Source organism: Pelobates fuscus, chromosome 12 (assembly GCF_036172605.1).
Source record: "Pelobates fuscus isolate aPelFus1 chromosome 12, aPelFus1.pri, whole genome shotgun sequence".
NCBI classification, from domain to species: Eukaryota; Metazoa; Chordata; class Amphibia; order Anura; family Pelobatidae; genus Pelobates; species Pelobates fuscus.
This window is the reverse complement of record NC_086328.1, coordinates 124,393,287-124,408,646: the sequence shown is the minus strand read 5'-3', so window position 1 is coordinate 124,408,646 and position 15,360 is coordinate 124,393,287. Positions and strand designations below refer to the sequence as shown.

At 38.8% G+C, this 15,360-nt stretch overlaps 1 protein-coding gene across 7 annotated transcripts in view; it reads left to right on the top strand.

Annotated features, from left to right (window-relative positions):
- Positions 1–15,360, top strand: part of PHF21A (PHD finger protein 21A) — a 135,031-nt gene that overhangs the window by 31,409 nt on the left and 88,262 nt on the right. For all 7 annotated transcript variants that reach the window (XM_063438067.1, XM_063438069.1, XM_063438070.1 and 4 more), the window contains exons 2-3: positions 9,523–9,667; positions 15,164–15,196. In XM_063438067.1, the coding sequence (XP_063294137.1) occupies positions 9,614–9,667; positions 15,164–15,196 (87 nt within the window). In that variant the 5' untranslated portion in view covers positions 9,523–9,613. The remainder of the gene's footprint in view (positions 1–9,522; positions 9,668–15,163; positions 15,197–15,360) is intronic.

The window sequence follows — 15,360 nt, the reverse complement described above, 5'->3', positions numbered from 1 at the left end:
TTTGGATTGGGAGTCCCTTCCCTGTGGCCATGGGTCCCGCTGAGTGAGATCTCCTGTTGGCTAGTTACTGGGATGTGCGGCTGGAGCAGGTTCCCTCCTGATGTGGTGTGCACCCGAGGAGGCCTTGACTTCTCCAGTCCCCTCCACTTTGTTGCTTTGCATGGGTGAGGTGAGTGCTGAGCTCTCTGCCTCCCACTTCTATCTCTGTTCATTGCCGGCGCTGTAGGTTGTTGGGAGGAGAGCGGAGGCTGTCTGGGTGAGTGGTCATCCGTTAGTTGTAGTGCCTCATGTTGCTGCTTGTGCGTATGGGGGGGAGTGATGCAGGGGGAGCCCCCTGGTGAGCCCCTGTGTAGGCTTTGTGCGACTCACCCGTTGAGAATTAAGGTGCTCAGGCTTGCGAGAGGTCTCCGTAAATTCTGGCCGGTGCCGGCAGTTCCACAGGCCGCGTTGTTTGCAGTCCGCACTGTATACTGCTGCTGTGGACATGCAGCTTGTGAGGGTTCCGGTCTCAGCGCCATCCTGCGTGGCCTCCGCCATTTTGGGACCCTGCCGGAGCGTAGGTCTTAGCGGTCCCTCTGCTTCGCCTGGTACACCTGTAGGCGATTGGGTCTCGAGGGTGTAGACCGGGATCTCCCCCCCCGGTCCAGAGGGGGGGGAACGGGGCCGGTCTCCCCGCGGGTCCAACTCCAAGCCCCGAATAGTAAGCGGCAGGGCAGCAGCCGTCCACCCCGCTCGCCTCCGGAGTAGGCCTTGAGGAGGTCGGGTAGGCTTCCTCCTCCAGGGGACTGTAGCCTGTTGGGCCAGCCTCACCCTGGATCCCAGGGCTCTTTGCCCAGCGGGGGCCACCGTTGCCGGCAGGTTTTGTGCCAAAATTGTGGAAATAGAGCTGTTTCTAGTTTTAGGCTGCAGAAGCTGGTCTTGCATGCGACCAGCCAGCTCGGCGGTCCGGCCCTGCCACCCAACTTGCACATTTTTTAAGTAGAGTGTATCCTAGTAGACAACTTGCATTTTTTTTTTTTTTTTTAGGTAGAATGTAGCATGCTAGACGGCTTGCACATTTTTAAAGTAGAATATAACTTGCTAGATAACGTGCACAAGTTAGAAGAGAACATGCTGGGCAACTTGCCCGTTTTTATGGTAGAGCATATACCATGCTAGATGGTAGCCCAGGAATGAAAATTATCCCCATGATGGCATACCATTTGCAATAGTAGACAACCCAGGGTATTGCAAATAGGGTATGTTCAGTTTTTTTAGTAGCCACTTAGTCACAAACACTGGCCAAAATTTGCGTTCAAATTAGTTTTTTGCATTTTCAAATATTAACACTAACTTTGGCCAGTGTTTGTGACCAAGTGGCTACTAAAAAAGACTGGACATACTCAATTTGCAATACCTTAGGTTGTCTACTTTTGCAAATGGTATGCCATCATGGGGGTAATTCTTATTTCTGGGCTACCATATGGTCTCAAAGGCAACGTAACCAATCTGGCGAATTTCAATGTAAAAAAACTGAAATATGTAACGCGCTATATTTGACCCTGTAACTTCCCAAAACACCATAAAACCTGTACATAGGGGGTACTGTTTTACACGCGAGACATCGCTGAATACAAATATGTGTATTGTATTGCAGTAAAAGCAAACAGTATTATGACATCACAGTTAGAATGTCACGTAGAACTAAAAAAAATTAAAAAATTCTTATTTTCTCCCATTTTTTAAATATTTTTTTCATATTAAATTATGTTCCATACCTAAATATTTAAAGTTAAACGAAAGCCCCGTTTCCCCTGAATAAAATGATATATAATAATGGGGGGTGCATTTAATATGAAAGAGGTGAATTATGGTTGGACAGACATATAGCGCAAATGCCAGGTTTTGTTTACGTTTTTTTGGATCACAACTTGTACATTTGGCTGCGGTCTTAAGGGGTTAAACAAACAAAAAAAACACCTGTTCTAGTCAGGTGTAGACTGATGTTTTTTTCCTGCAATTTTTAGGAAATGTTTTACCAATGATTTAAAAAAAAAAAAAAAAGCTATATATTATATTTTGATCCTGTAAACTTTTTTCTTTTTTTTCCCTTCTTTTCTGTTATCCATTTTAATAAACTGTAACAACTAATTCAAGATTACTTGTATTAGAGTAGGTTAAAGTGTGGAGCAGTGCTGGGACTCATCTCCCATGTCCCCAGAACGCTAGTGGCTTCTCATACACATGCCTTTGACAACCTCTCTCAGTATGAACAGACATAGCAGAAAACCATCTGCTAAGAGCAAAAACCTACAGTGTTGGTGATTCATTTTTCTTCAGGGTGTTTGAGGCACATGTTTTGTATTGCTTTTGTGGTTTCAGCTTCGCTCACCAATGCCATTTCTATACTAATTTCTCAATGTAGCCATCACTAGTCCATACACGGGATTTGCTGCATGCTACTTGGTGCTAAAAATCTTCATGATACAAGTTCCAAAAAACACTTCAGTTATAAGCTGTGCAAAATGTATACATGTGTCTATACTTTATTTTTATTTTGTATTCATATATATATATATATATATATATATATTTTTTTTTTTTTTTTAAGTGTACTAAAACTAATTCTGAGCAATCCTTTCCATTAGTTTATTTCTAATGTCTAATCCACTGGGAAGGGCTGATCTGCTGCAGTCAACAGTTTATGCTGAGTGGTTGACTGTAACTTATTGACTATACTGTGCTTGTTTTCAGCTAGTGGCGATAAACTTATATGTTGTGGGGGACCCTATTTTCAACCCCAACCAATGGATTAAGAACCACTGGTCTAAATAATACAAAAAATGTGTTTAACTCCTTAAGGACCAAACTTCTGGAATAAAAGGGAATCATGACATGTCACACATGTCATGTGTCCTTAAAGGCTTCACTTTGTTTTTCTTCTTCTCTCTTTTTTAAAAAAGTTAAAAATTAAATAAAACCATTTAAGACCCCCCAAGCTGTAGCACTATATGAATGTTTACATGTTAATGTTTCATCCTTTTATCCTTGCCACTTGCTTGTTGAAGTCAAGTTAATTATATGAGGATAACCTGTTCTGAATTACATTAGTTACACAGTGTGAATTTCGAACCTCCAGTAACTGACACGGTAAAGTGGACCCTGTGTTTGCAGTGCTACCTCCATAGAAGCTAATGTACGCCATTTGTGCATGTGTAGCCTTCTGCACATTTGAATTTAATGAAAGCCCTCAAGGCTGTGCTTTGCATACATGATTGACTCGAATTCATTTCTATTTAAAAAAAATAAAAATAAAAATTGCTGTTTTTCAGTGTTTGGTACAAATCTATACTTATTGGTGATTATTTAACAAATTCTATATGTTGAATGTCTAAACCTCTTAAGAACTGCTGTAAGTCGCAGTGTGGAATAAAAAAGAAAGTTGTATCCTGACTTGTGAAAGTGAACAGGATGCAGCTGATGCTCTCTTCCTATTGCTGGACGCCCATTGTGAGTAACTGTTAAAATAAATAAAAATTCACTTGCGGTGGGCAGCCAGTGATAGGATGAGATCCCTGGTCCTGTCCAATGCTTCTGCTGACAGACATTGTGACCCTACTCGACATGCGCAGCAATATCCGTGCTCAGACAGTTTGATGCTTCTTATAGAGAAACAATTCTGTGTTTTTTTTATGAGATGCATTTACGTAGTTTCAGTGCTTTTTATTAGTTCAAAGTCTTTAGTGAGGAAGTCTGACCACCAGTATAGGCGTGTCTATGGTTAAATGTACTTTTCATTTTTTCATTGCAGGGTCCTCTAGTGGCGGTCTTCCAGACAGCTAATAGAGGTGCTTCCTGGATTGTAAAGTCTTTTAACTCCATGAAACAGCGTTGAACGTCTTCATACTTTGCATAAGGATGTCCAGCGTCTAAAAAAAATCCCTAGAGGGGAGCATTGATTCAATGCTTTCTCATGTGAAAGCTCTAATGCACGTGGCGTTCGCTGCACGCTAGGTTTTCCCCATCGACATGTCGCTGGAGGTGACCGATCCATTGCCGAGGGACCACGGTGCTGTAAACCGAAAAGTGTAAAAGGGTTTTTAACCCTTCAGTTGTTGGATGTGTGGGAGGAAAGCAACCTAAACAGACAGGGAGACTTGTGAACCCTTTGTGACATTAGGGTGTGGTATGCTGTCCTACAAAAGGAGGACTTTAAAGCAGTTAGCGCTGAAAAGCACGCCCTAATGACCTAGCCCTCCCCCTCCAGCAGCAATATTTGCCCTTCTTGCTCATCATGATCATGTGACCTGCCTGACAACAGAGGCAGTCCCTCTGCAGTCAATCCAACTGATCTGAGTCATGTGATCGCAATGGCACCGCGATGACATGACTTGGATCATCTTGATTGGTTGCAGGAGGACTGCTTGGGTTGTCAGGCAGTTCACCAATATACAATAATTGGAGGTGTGCTTGACACCATCTGTCAAACATGGTGATGGTCTATGGCTGTCTTAGTGGAGGCAAAGTGGGAGATTTATATAGGTTAAAAGGGACTTTGAAGAAGGATGACTACTGCTTTGTTTTGCAACACCATTCAATACACTGTGGACGGCACTTGTTTGGAGCCAAACTTCTCCTACCACAGGACAGTGGCCCAAAGCACAGCGTCTAACTTTGCAATACCTATTTTGTCTTTAATAGAGTGGCAAGCACTGTCACTAGATCTCTACCCTATTGAGCTGTTGTGGGAGCAGATTGAACGTTTGGCACATAAGTGCCCATCAAGCCAATCCAACTTGTGGGCTTTGCTTCAGGATGCTAGGGGTGAAATATATAATTCGATTACTTCAACAAATCGACAACTAGGATGCAAAAGATCTGCAAGGCTGTAAGTGCTGCACGTGGAGGATTCTTTGACGAAAGCAACATTTGAAGAACACTTATTTCACTTCACATTCTTGTTTTCTAACTTTGTCAATGACTCTATACCCTATTTATATTCATTTCATGTATGTCGTAATTGAAAATAAGAACATTTTGATTGATCCCAAACCTTTGAAAGCCAGCATACATTTATTTGGAGAATTGGGAGCTTGGTTACTTTGTCTAACATGGTTTTCTTCACATTTTTATAAAAGTCTGCAAGATCTTGATTTTACTTTTATTTTTACTTTTTTTAATTTCTTTTTTTAAATATACAGCAGTGTGATTACATTTAAAAAACAAAAAAAACAAAAACACAGCACACCCAGGTTCTATTTTGTTGAGCAGCACACGTTTGTAATTGTATTATTTAGCAAATTATCTTAACCGTGAATGGCAATTTGGAAATCATTCATCCAACCAAGGCTACGTTAACAGTTCTGCATTCTGAGTGACTCATTTCTGCAGCTAAAGAAAATATTTTTGTTTTTACATTCACCCCATAACCCCCTCCCACAACATATATTGGTAACAACAAACCTAATTATTGCTTGTAAGTTGAAAACTATAATTATACAATACAAATAATATTCCTCATTGTACAGATGGAAAAAACACAGTAGTATATTTTTTTCCATACATTCAAGTGACAGTCATAACAAATTGGTCTAAACCAAAACACATCACAAACCTCTAAATTTCTCTTTCAGTGCAGCTGGATTCTTGTTGCACAAAAACTATATAAAGTATATCTTGAGCTATCAACAGCACAAAACATGTGCCCAGTGTAAGACACTCTCTCCCCCCTCCCGCCAAATTTTCTACTATGCTTTTTAATATATTTTTAATTCATTATACATTTTCTATGGTGAAGTGCTAATGTGTGTTGGATAACAAAATGTTACTTCATCACAATTGTAAAACAAGTCCCATCGCTCTCCTCTAAGAACTGACTACCCATTGCTTTTAAACTGTATAAACTTCACAGAATAAGATGTTCAGTGCACCAGCAGTACAGCATACAGTAAATTCCACTTACATTAGTTGAGTTCTGTGGTACAAAATGCGTCTTAAAGGGATCCAAAATAACGATTAGGTTAATTAATCAGCTTTATATATATCGACGGAAGGTTAAATGGCGCACAAGGAGGAAAATATATGTATAGCGAGCATACACAATATAAATCGAAACAAATAGCTGCAACTCACTGGGAGTCCTGGTGAGATCTCCTAAGTGCTAAATAGGTAATAAGGAATAGTGAGTGTGCTTACAATAAATAAAATACAGTGTTAATCACACCTAAAAAATCTGAAGGGCATATAACACATTTGATTACAATGCAATAATACCAAAGTGCTATAGTGCTTTAAGAAATTTACACAATATGTGGAGTGCCAAAGTGCATATATGTGCAGACAAGGGATATCCAATATAAATAAAAAAAGGACTGATATATTTGCAGAGCTTCTGGAACAAATAATACACGGCTCTGTAATACAAATAATACAACACCTAGTGCAATATGTTTGTACAGTGCAAAATTAACAATAAATAAATAGGTATCTCACTCACAATGGTGGAGTGGTTGAAGTACTCAATCAGCTTTGGGGTACAGATCATGCCGTGGCAGAGATCTAAGCTGCAAGACTGCAATTTTGGAGTTGGATAACTTTTTTTATTTGCTCCTGTCCATGCAGACCTAGCCACACCTCCCCTGGCTGTGGCTCACACAACCAACATGAAAAAAACTGGTCTCAACTGCAATCAGGTCTTACAGCACAGTTTGTTCACTTTAAAAATTCTGATCTCTTAATTGAACTTTAATTACACAAAGAAAGCTCCTGCCTGCAATTAATACAGCAAGAGACAAGACATTTTAAAGTGAAAGACTGCAATAAAGGAAGTTTAAAAATTAGATCTCTTTTTATAGGAGTTGTGTAGGGACGCAGTGTAAGTCACAGACAGGGAAGATGTGGCTACGGCTGCATAAACAAAGCGATTTTAATGAAAAAAGGACCTGTAGTATAGAGTAATTGAATATACTTTGCAGGTTTATTTTTTTTTTTCTTTAGCTGGATGAAAAAATGTAACCTTTCCCAAGCAAGGCTTGTTTCTTAAATTTGTTTAAAGTTTTTCATATTTTATTTATACTACTGTATCTGTTATATTTCAGTGGTCTGTGTAGGTGCTCTGAAAAATTACTGATGAATAAAAACGGTGCAAACTGCAAATGTCAATGTAACGCATAAAACTGACCCTTTATGTAGGTCACTTTCCAGAATGTTATATATTATGTCCACTTATCCTTATATTTAACAAATATATATTGGTGAGATGGAATCAAAAGGCACTCAAACAAAGTAAACTATTGTGATGTTTTCCCTGCTGCAGAAATATTGAATTGTGCATGCAATAAAAACCTAAAATCTTCACTTGTTAAAAAAATAAATAAAATACCATCAGCAGGAAATCCATATAATTTGTCACATTCAGCATTGAACAACGCCACGTCCAGGAATCTGACCAGATATAGCAATCTTGTTCTGTGTGTGAGTGCCAAGAATCTTTTAAGGAACATTGGGCAATATAACAACTTCATCATGGGTTAATCCGTTAATCAACAGTTTAACCCCAGAGACTTCAATCTGACACAGTCCAATATTTGTATATTTTTTTTTTCTCCAATTAAAATGCCTCAGACCAGGGCGTAGCGGAGACGCTTTTAGCCCATCGTTAGCAAAGTTACGCATCTTTTACGCTCCAGTTTGTCAATGAGGAGCTATTGATAGGCTTAGAGTGTCAGTGGTGTCCTGGTCCAAGGTTTCCTGATTAAAGCCTCAGATTGAATTTTAAGTTCAGGGGCTGAGTTGATTGAATGGTTTGCTAGATTATGAGGCAGTTTTCTGGGCATGTGCAAAATAAAGAAATAAAATGCAAAACAAAAAAATCTTTTAACATCTCATAAACACCTAATGGAACTATGCATAATGGTTTAGTAGCCATAAATCACCACTCAGACTTTACATAGGAATTGGGGTTTAGGAAATTCTTAACAGAGTTGGGGATCTCTAAATGGTCCACTCCTCTCCCCATAGACCAATGGGGAAGAAGGTAATGCATATCTGGGCAAGGGGTCCTTGAATAGTAGTTGGACCAGGAGATACAATCATTTACTTCTAAAATGAAATTTACCTTCTATCGACTTCCAAACCACCTACTTGGGCATACACAAATAACTATCGCATAACTATCCTCTAGACATTTAAACCTGCAGGAAGCTGTATGGTTACAATGGGTTTCTGACATGTTTGTATACAGATTTATTAAAAAAAAAAAAAAAAAGCATATATATGTATTTAATACATCACCACATTGGAGTATTGCATTGATGTTATAAATACAGGAAAGCGTATGTTATTCTTTTAAAAGAGTGTGTTGGAGAAGGAGTAAGTCCATAAAATATAAGGCTGGGATTCAGTAGTTATTATTAATGTTAATAAGCAGCCACTCTGGTTTGCATTTTGTAATGTGAATTAGATTTACAATGTACCCTTCCAGCATGCAGGTTTTAGTTTGATCATAAATGTCTGTTTTTGTTTTTCACAATGTAAGTTTCTGATGGCCGTGTCTTGCTTTTAGATACAGCAAAATCATTGCTTCCAAAAAAAGGTTTTCTTGTAAGATATGTTTAGTCAGAAGAAGTGTATTTAATTGACTAGCTTGAGTACTATATTCCTATATGGAACAACCATGAAGAAAATAGCTCACAGTGAGACCATGCACTGCTATAACAACTTAAAGGGACACTATAGTCACCAGAACAACTACCGCTTAATGTATTTGTTCTGGTGAGTATAATGGCTCCCTTCAGGCATTTTAATGCAAACATCGCCTTTTCAGAGAAAAAGGCAGTGTTTACATTGCCCCCAGGGACACCTCCAAGTGGCCAATCCTCAGCCACTGGAGGGGCTTCCTGGCTCAGGGCTGCACTGTAAGCAGCCCTGCCGTTCATGGGACGCTGCATTTTCCTCATAGAGATGCATTGATTCAATGCATCTCTATGAGGAGGTCCTGATTGGTCAAAATGGCATTTGGCCCTGTGCCGATATTATCCAGTCCAATGCTTTCCCTGTGGGGAAAAATCTGCCATTTTGATGATGTCTCAAAGGGGGCGGACCAGCGCAATGCTGGAATAAGGGGAGTTTTAAACTTTTATAGAGGTGCTAAGGGGGGGCGCAAGCCACCTAAATGGTGGGTTTAGCACTATACGGTTAGGAATACATGTTTGTGTTTCTGACCCTATAGCGAACCTTTAATTATACCCTCTATCCCACTCAGGGCTAGTATGTCAATGTGTGAACAGGGCCAATAAGCCCCATTAATGTTGAGTGTAGAAATCTGGAGGTGTTGAAATATTTTGTTTGGGGAAATAAGCCAATTTATAGCAAGTTTTGCCCTTTCAATGTAGTTTTAAAAAGTCGAATGCTCAAATGTAATTGCTTACATTTTTTGTTCATAAATATTTGTTTTGCGTCTTTTTTTATTTTTAGATTTTTTTTGCATTACATGCAATGTAATTTTACTTAATGTGTGTTTTTGTTTTTTTTTTTTAAATCTAGATCTTCGAAGACGTTTTCTGTGTTTCAAAGATTTGGTCTGAAAAAGCTGTAGGATTTGGAACCGAAAAAGTAAGGGAACTGGAAAAGGAGGATGGAGCTGCAGACTCTCCAGGAAGCCCTAAAAGTGGAAATTCAAGTTCATCAGGTTAGATGTTGTTTCTATACTCTTCTAATGGAAATAAGAATCTTTACATTTTTCACTAGGACCTTTTTCTCCGTTTTTGAATAACAGGATACCTTGTGAACTTTTTCCCCCATTTCAAAACGTGTTATCTGCCCGCAGAGTTGGTTACTAGATTTGAATTTATCTTTGTACAGATACAGAATTTTATGTGTTTTAGGTTGCATGCAAAGTGTTTAACATTGTAAAGGACCTAGCAAATCACATTTTGTCATACATCATCTTAACCTACTTTAAGTATACATTAACCCAATATTGTATGTACCAGAGTAGGTAGAGACTTCCTAACAGATTGGAGTATTGTTGGAGCTTATTTATTATCGACTGCTATCAAAAGTCTAAAGTGTTATACCAGCATATTTAAAGCCCAGATTGTAATGATGAGATAGTAGTGTTTGGTGATTCCGTTGGAGTCCGTATTGGTGATATGGACGCCATGATTTGACTTAGTCCACCTTTTGTAAGAGAAACTGTCACTTTCCAGAATGTTATATATTATGTCCACTTATCCTTATATTTAACAAATATATATTGGTGAGATGGAAACAAATAATAATATAGAAATCCACACCTCTTAAACCAGCAATAGGGCACCTCCATATTATAGTCTGTCCTTTACACCTGGTACTCTACATAGAGAAAGCATACAGAGAAATGGAAAAATTAAACCGTGCCTCTAGATTTCCTTTTTAACTGGCAATGTGGGCCCCGGCTTTGTCTTACTGAACTGGTTTATGATGGCATTTGCTTAATCTTCAATACAAATTTATAAGAAAACGGAGTATTTCATGCAAGAGGTTAGTACAAGTTATGGGTGTTTTTTTTAATACTACCCCCCTCATCCCTGTCTACACCTGTCTAAATTATACCATGTATTAGCTACCAGATATTTTTGCATTAAACTTAATATATACTTAATCTTAGGAGTTTTGTGGTTGCAGTAAATGATGAAATTACAACACAACATATGCTGAGTGGCAGCAGATTAGTTAGCAAGTGTGTGAACAGCAACACACACCACGTGCGCCTCAACCCACCAGCTGTGGCTGTCACAAAAGTGACGATCGGCAGTATTTGGACATTGAACTTAAACCACTGCCACAGTGATTACCTTTTTATTATTTATTTTAAACCTAATTTATGATCTTTAACCTTATCTTTTGTTTTAATTCAAACCATAGATCTTTTAATGGTTCTCCCATTTCTACAGTTCAGATAGAATGTAAATCTGCATTTTCTTAGTTATTTTGGATAAAATCACTTCTAATCTAAAAAAAATCAGTAACTCATGAGAGAACTACAAACCTTCTTAAGATGCAATAAAAATATTAGAAATCTAGGTTAATCTGAGCTTAGTAACATTCAGGGAAGCTGCACATCGCATTCAGACATTTGTTCATGCTAGTAATTTTTCTGGTCTGTGGCCGTGTGTGCAACGGGCTGACTGTAGCTTCCTTGAACAGTTCTGCACTCCCTATCTGTACCATTCAGTTTGAGCTTGTCCTCTTCACTTAATGTAATGCCCTCATCTGCAACTCCAACAACTGTTTCTTTCAGATAGATGTCCCTCATGTCTTTTTGACAATAGTATACTATTCTCTTGTTCTATGTTCCATTAGTGATTATAGGTGCTTACTAAAGACTGGATAAAGGTGGAGTTTAACTGTGTTGGCATTGCTGTACAAAGCTTTTGCAAAGTGAAAACTTGTATTTTCTTATATTTTATAATGTTCTTTGTCGCTTACCCATTGATGTAAAATAAAACTCCAGGCACCAAAACTCCTACCTTTTTTTGCCTCTGCATACAGTTTTAATTAATTGTTCTAAGGCCATGGATTGTGCCTCCTTTATGAGCATCAAAGCTACATTCCTCCATTATCAATTCCACAGCGTTAAAGGATTAAAATGTTTTCCGTAACTGCTCCGTATAGACCAGCATTGGGGGGCCAGATGCGCATGTGAGTCAAGTGCACAAGTGCACATTCAAAAGGCAAAGGTGAGTTCTGCTAACCTGTTTCTTGTGGTCGCCACCATCTTCTTCCGGTGGATACCAGCAACTGACTTCACTCCTGTACTCAGTGGTGTTTTTTGAAATGGTGCTGCCCTAGGCATGACAGATCCCAGGCGCCCCCTATTTTAAACTTACATGCCTCTTCCTGCCAAGGCCACACCTCTTCCTTTTAACTAACACACATTGTGACTGACAGATACACACACACGACATAATCTGACACACACTGACAGAAATACACACTGATTTGACATAATCTGACACACACTGACAGACGCACATAAGCACTGACAGACGCGCCAAAACTCACACACATTTTCCCCCAAACACTCACATTATTATTTTTTTAAATTTAAATCTACCCAACCTCCCTACTTTTGGGATAGCTGGGTGGATTTTTATCTAAGGTCCAGTGGTGCTGTTGGCCGGAAAGGTAGTAAGGCGGGCGGATGGGCAGGCTGGCGGTCGGCCGCACTAAGCTATCAGCGAGGGAGCTGTGATCGCCCTGCTCAACTTTCTCGTGCGCCGCAGAGTAATGCCGGGAGCTGACTGACATATTACGGTTCCTGGCATTATAGCGGGCTGCGCAAGGGAGATGAGGAGGAGAGCTCAGGGGAAAGTGCTCCCTCGCCACCTGCTCGGAAAACAAATTGCTGCCTGCCCTGGGGTGGCTCAAAGGTGGCCAGCCGGCTAGCTCTTGGGCCCCCATAAAACAAGGGTGTTGTCCCAGGGACACTGCCAAACCAGTGGGAACTGGTTTGGGCAGGAAAAGCCATGCTTGCAAGTGAAAACAAAGGACTTTGATCTAACCGTTAAAGGGACACTATAGTCACCTGAACAACTTTAGGTTAATGAAGCAGTTTTGGTGTATAGAACATGCCCCTGCAGCCTCACTGCTCAATCCTCTGCCATTTAGGAGTTAAATCCCTTTGTTTATGAACCCTAGTCACACCTCCCTGCATGTGACTTGCACAGCCTTCCATAAACACTTCCTGTAAAGAGAGCCCTATTTGGGCTTTCTTTATTGCAAGTTCTGTTTAATTAAGATTTTCTTATCCCCTGCTGTGTTAATAGCTTGCTAGACCCTGCAAAAGTCTCCTATATGTGATTAAAGGTCAATTTAGAGATTGAGATACAATTATTTAAGGTAAATTACATCTGTTTGAAAGTGAAACCAGTTTTTTTTTTCATGCAGGCTCTGTCAATCATAGCCAGGGGAGGTGTGGCTAGGGCTGCATAAACAGAAACAAAGTGATTTAACTCCTAAATGACAGTGAATTGAGCAGTGAAATTGCAGGGGAATGATCTATACACTAAAACTGCTTTATTTAGCCAAAGTAATTTAGGTGACTATAGTGTTCCTTTAAACCTCTGAACCTATTCAAGTGAATTTTGGATTTGTTTGTCCCCAAGTTATACTGGTTAAAATAATATAAGTTTTATGTATGTACGATGTTAACTCACAAAGTTATAAAAATGTATAAAAAGTGTAACTTTTCAGCTTGGAGATAATTGAGTAGATACAGTAATTGACTCAATTATCTCCTAAGCAGAGGGGAGGAATATGCTGAGTGTGTTTCTATTGTCCCATTGTGTCTGATTGGCTGCTGTACTTGCATTGTATGTCTTGTAATGTTTTTATTGGTTGTTCTGCAAAACCCTGTGGGCAGTACTATGTTTTGTGGATTGTGAATAAAAGAGGCTGTATGTGCCAGTACAGGGAGTTCGTGCTTAACCCTCAAAGTGAAGTGTCGTCTCATTATTGGGGGAGAATTTATTGTATGCTGTTCCAGTTTGACTGCTAGGAGTAGAAACCTATTTGCATGGTTTGTCCTATTCGGCTGTATACAGCATTCAATGCTTGAGAGGATTTATGTTTCTCCGGTTTGGTGGTTGTGGTGTCTGCTGCAGTGCTTTGAGTCCTCAGGAAGAGCTAGGAGCATCTTTCAACGGAGGTACCCAGTGGGGTGCCCGTCGATCCGTTACACCTTGTTTGCCTCATGATGGATACATCCCTGGCTGTACTCTCGCACATACGCTAGAGTACAATATTGAGGTCTATGTAGGGTCCCGCAAGACCGCATATCCTTCATAAATAAATCCAATTCCCTGCAACTGTCATTGGTGACAGATGGGGATTGACACCTCCAGACGGCGGCACCTTTCCACCCAGAGTCTAGAAGTATCAGGCATAGGAAATATACTGAGACAACATACATACTTTGTCTAAGTAGATCTCCAACACGGTACGTACAAGTACGTATTTCATAAAGATTAACTTTTTTGTACTTTCTTACTCTTATTTTATTTTTATTTTTTTTCACCAGAATGTGGCCGTTTTAGGTACAGCATTTCCCCCTCTCCCCCCCCTTTTTTTTCTTCTTCCTCTTAAGGTTGCCTTTTCATCTACCATCTGTCATTAAACTTAACAATATTGCTTTTATACTTACTCCATGACCACTTCAAACAGCAGAAGTAGTCATGGAAATTGGACTATCCCTTTAAAGACTTTTTGTATGTTTTTGCTAAAATAATTCAAGTAATAGGTTTCTATAACTCATGGCTGTTGCTTTGTCCCTGTTTGATTTAAGCCATGTTGCCATTGGAACTAATTAATTATTTTTCATGATGTTATTTGATATACACTAGATGCTCCTACAATCCTACCTGGATGAATGATTTTTGATTGATTTGTGTTTGTTTTGATGATCCATTATATATTCAGTATTAATCTTGACAGTTTATAGTGCATCAGATAATAACAAAACAATGATAGTGTATTTTAGTGTGTAGCTATTTTTCAAAAAATTTCCCTTTTTCTATGGAACATTTTTATTAAGATTCATGTTAACAAATTGTAAATTCTCACCTGCATTTTAAATTTGAGTAGGCTTTACGTTTGCCTTATTACAAATGTTGTGTTTATAAATATTTTATGAAATGTAAACATACACAACTTATAAGTGAAAATATATTCTTTGCGAATACTGTTCAAATTAGCTTTGTAGGATAACATAAGTTAGGCAAGAACTATGTCTAGTGTCATAACTCCTTCAGAAACATACCGTAGATTGGTGTATCTTATTGTTGTGAGTTAAATCCAGCTCATTATTTACACACTAATACATTAGGGAAATAAACCTTCACTGTGGCTTAATTACTAACTAGCCAGTTGTAATAAATGGTAAACCCAATTTGGGCAAAAATTGTCATGTTGGGAAAAGAGATGATTTATGGAATTCTTACATTGTGTCTTCTTTGACCTAAATTAATTCAATTCATTTTTATGTTCAAGTATGCCAAACCAGAATTCTCATTGTGATTTTTATTTTAAACTGTGATATTTCTCTATTTGAAATAAAGACCATTTTTAAAACATTAATAAAATGAATTACAAAGTGTATTTTATATTTACTAGTAACATTGCTTCTCTTTTTTCCCCCTATTAGAAACTGGTTGCTCAAATGAAGCAAGATCCACAGGTAAATAGACTATATTTTCAGTTATCATATTTTACTGGATTTGTCAAATCTAGGAATAGTGTGTGTGTGTTTATCATTTTTGCTGCCTATATTTCCTTGATAAAGAGACCTTTTTGTTTTTGTTTTCTTCCCGTCCAATGGCTTTATAAGTGACACATATAGTT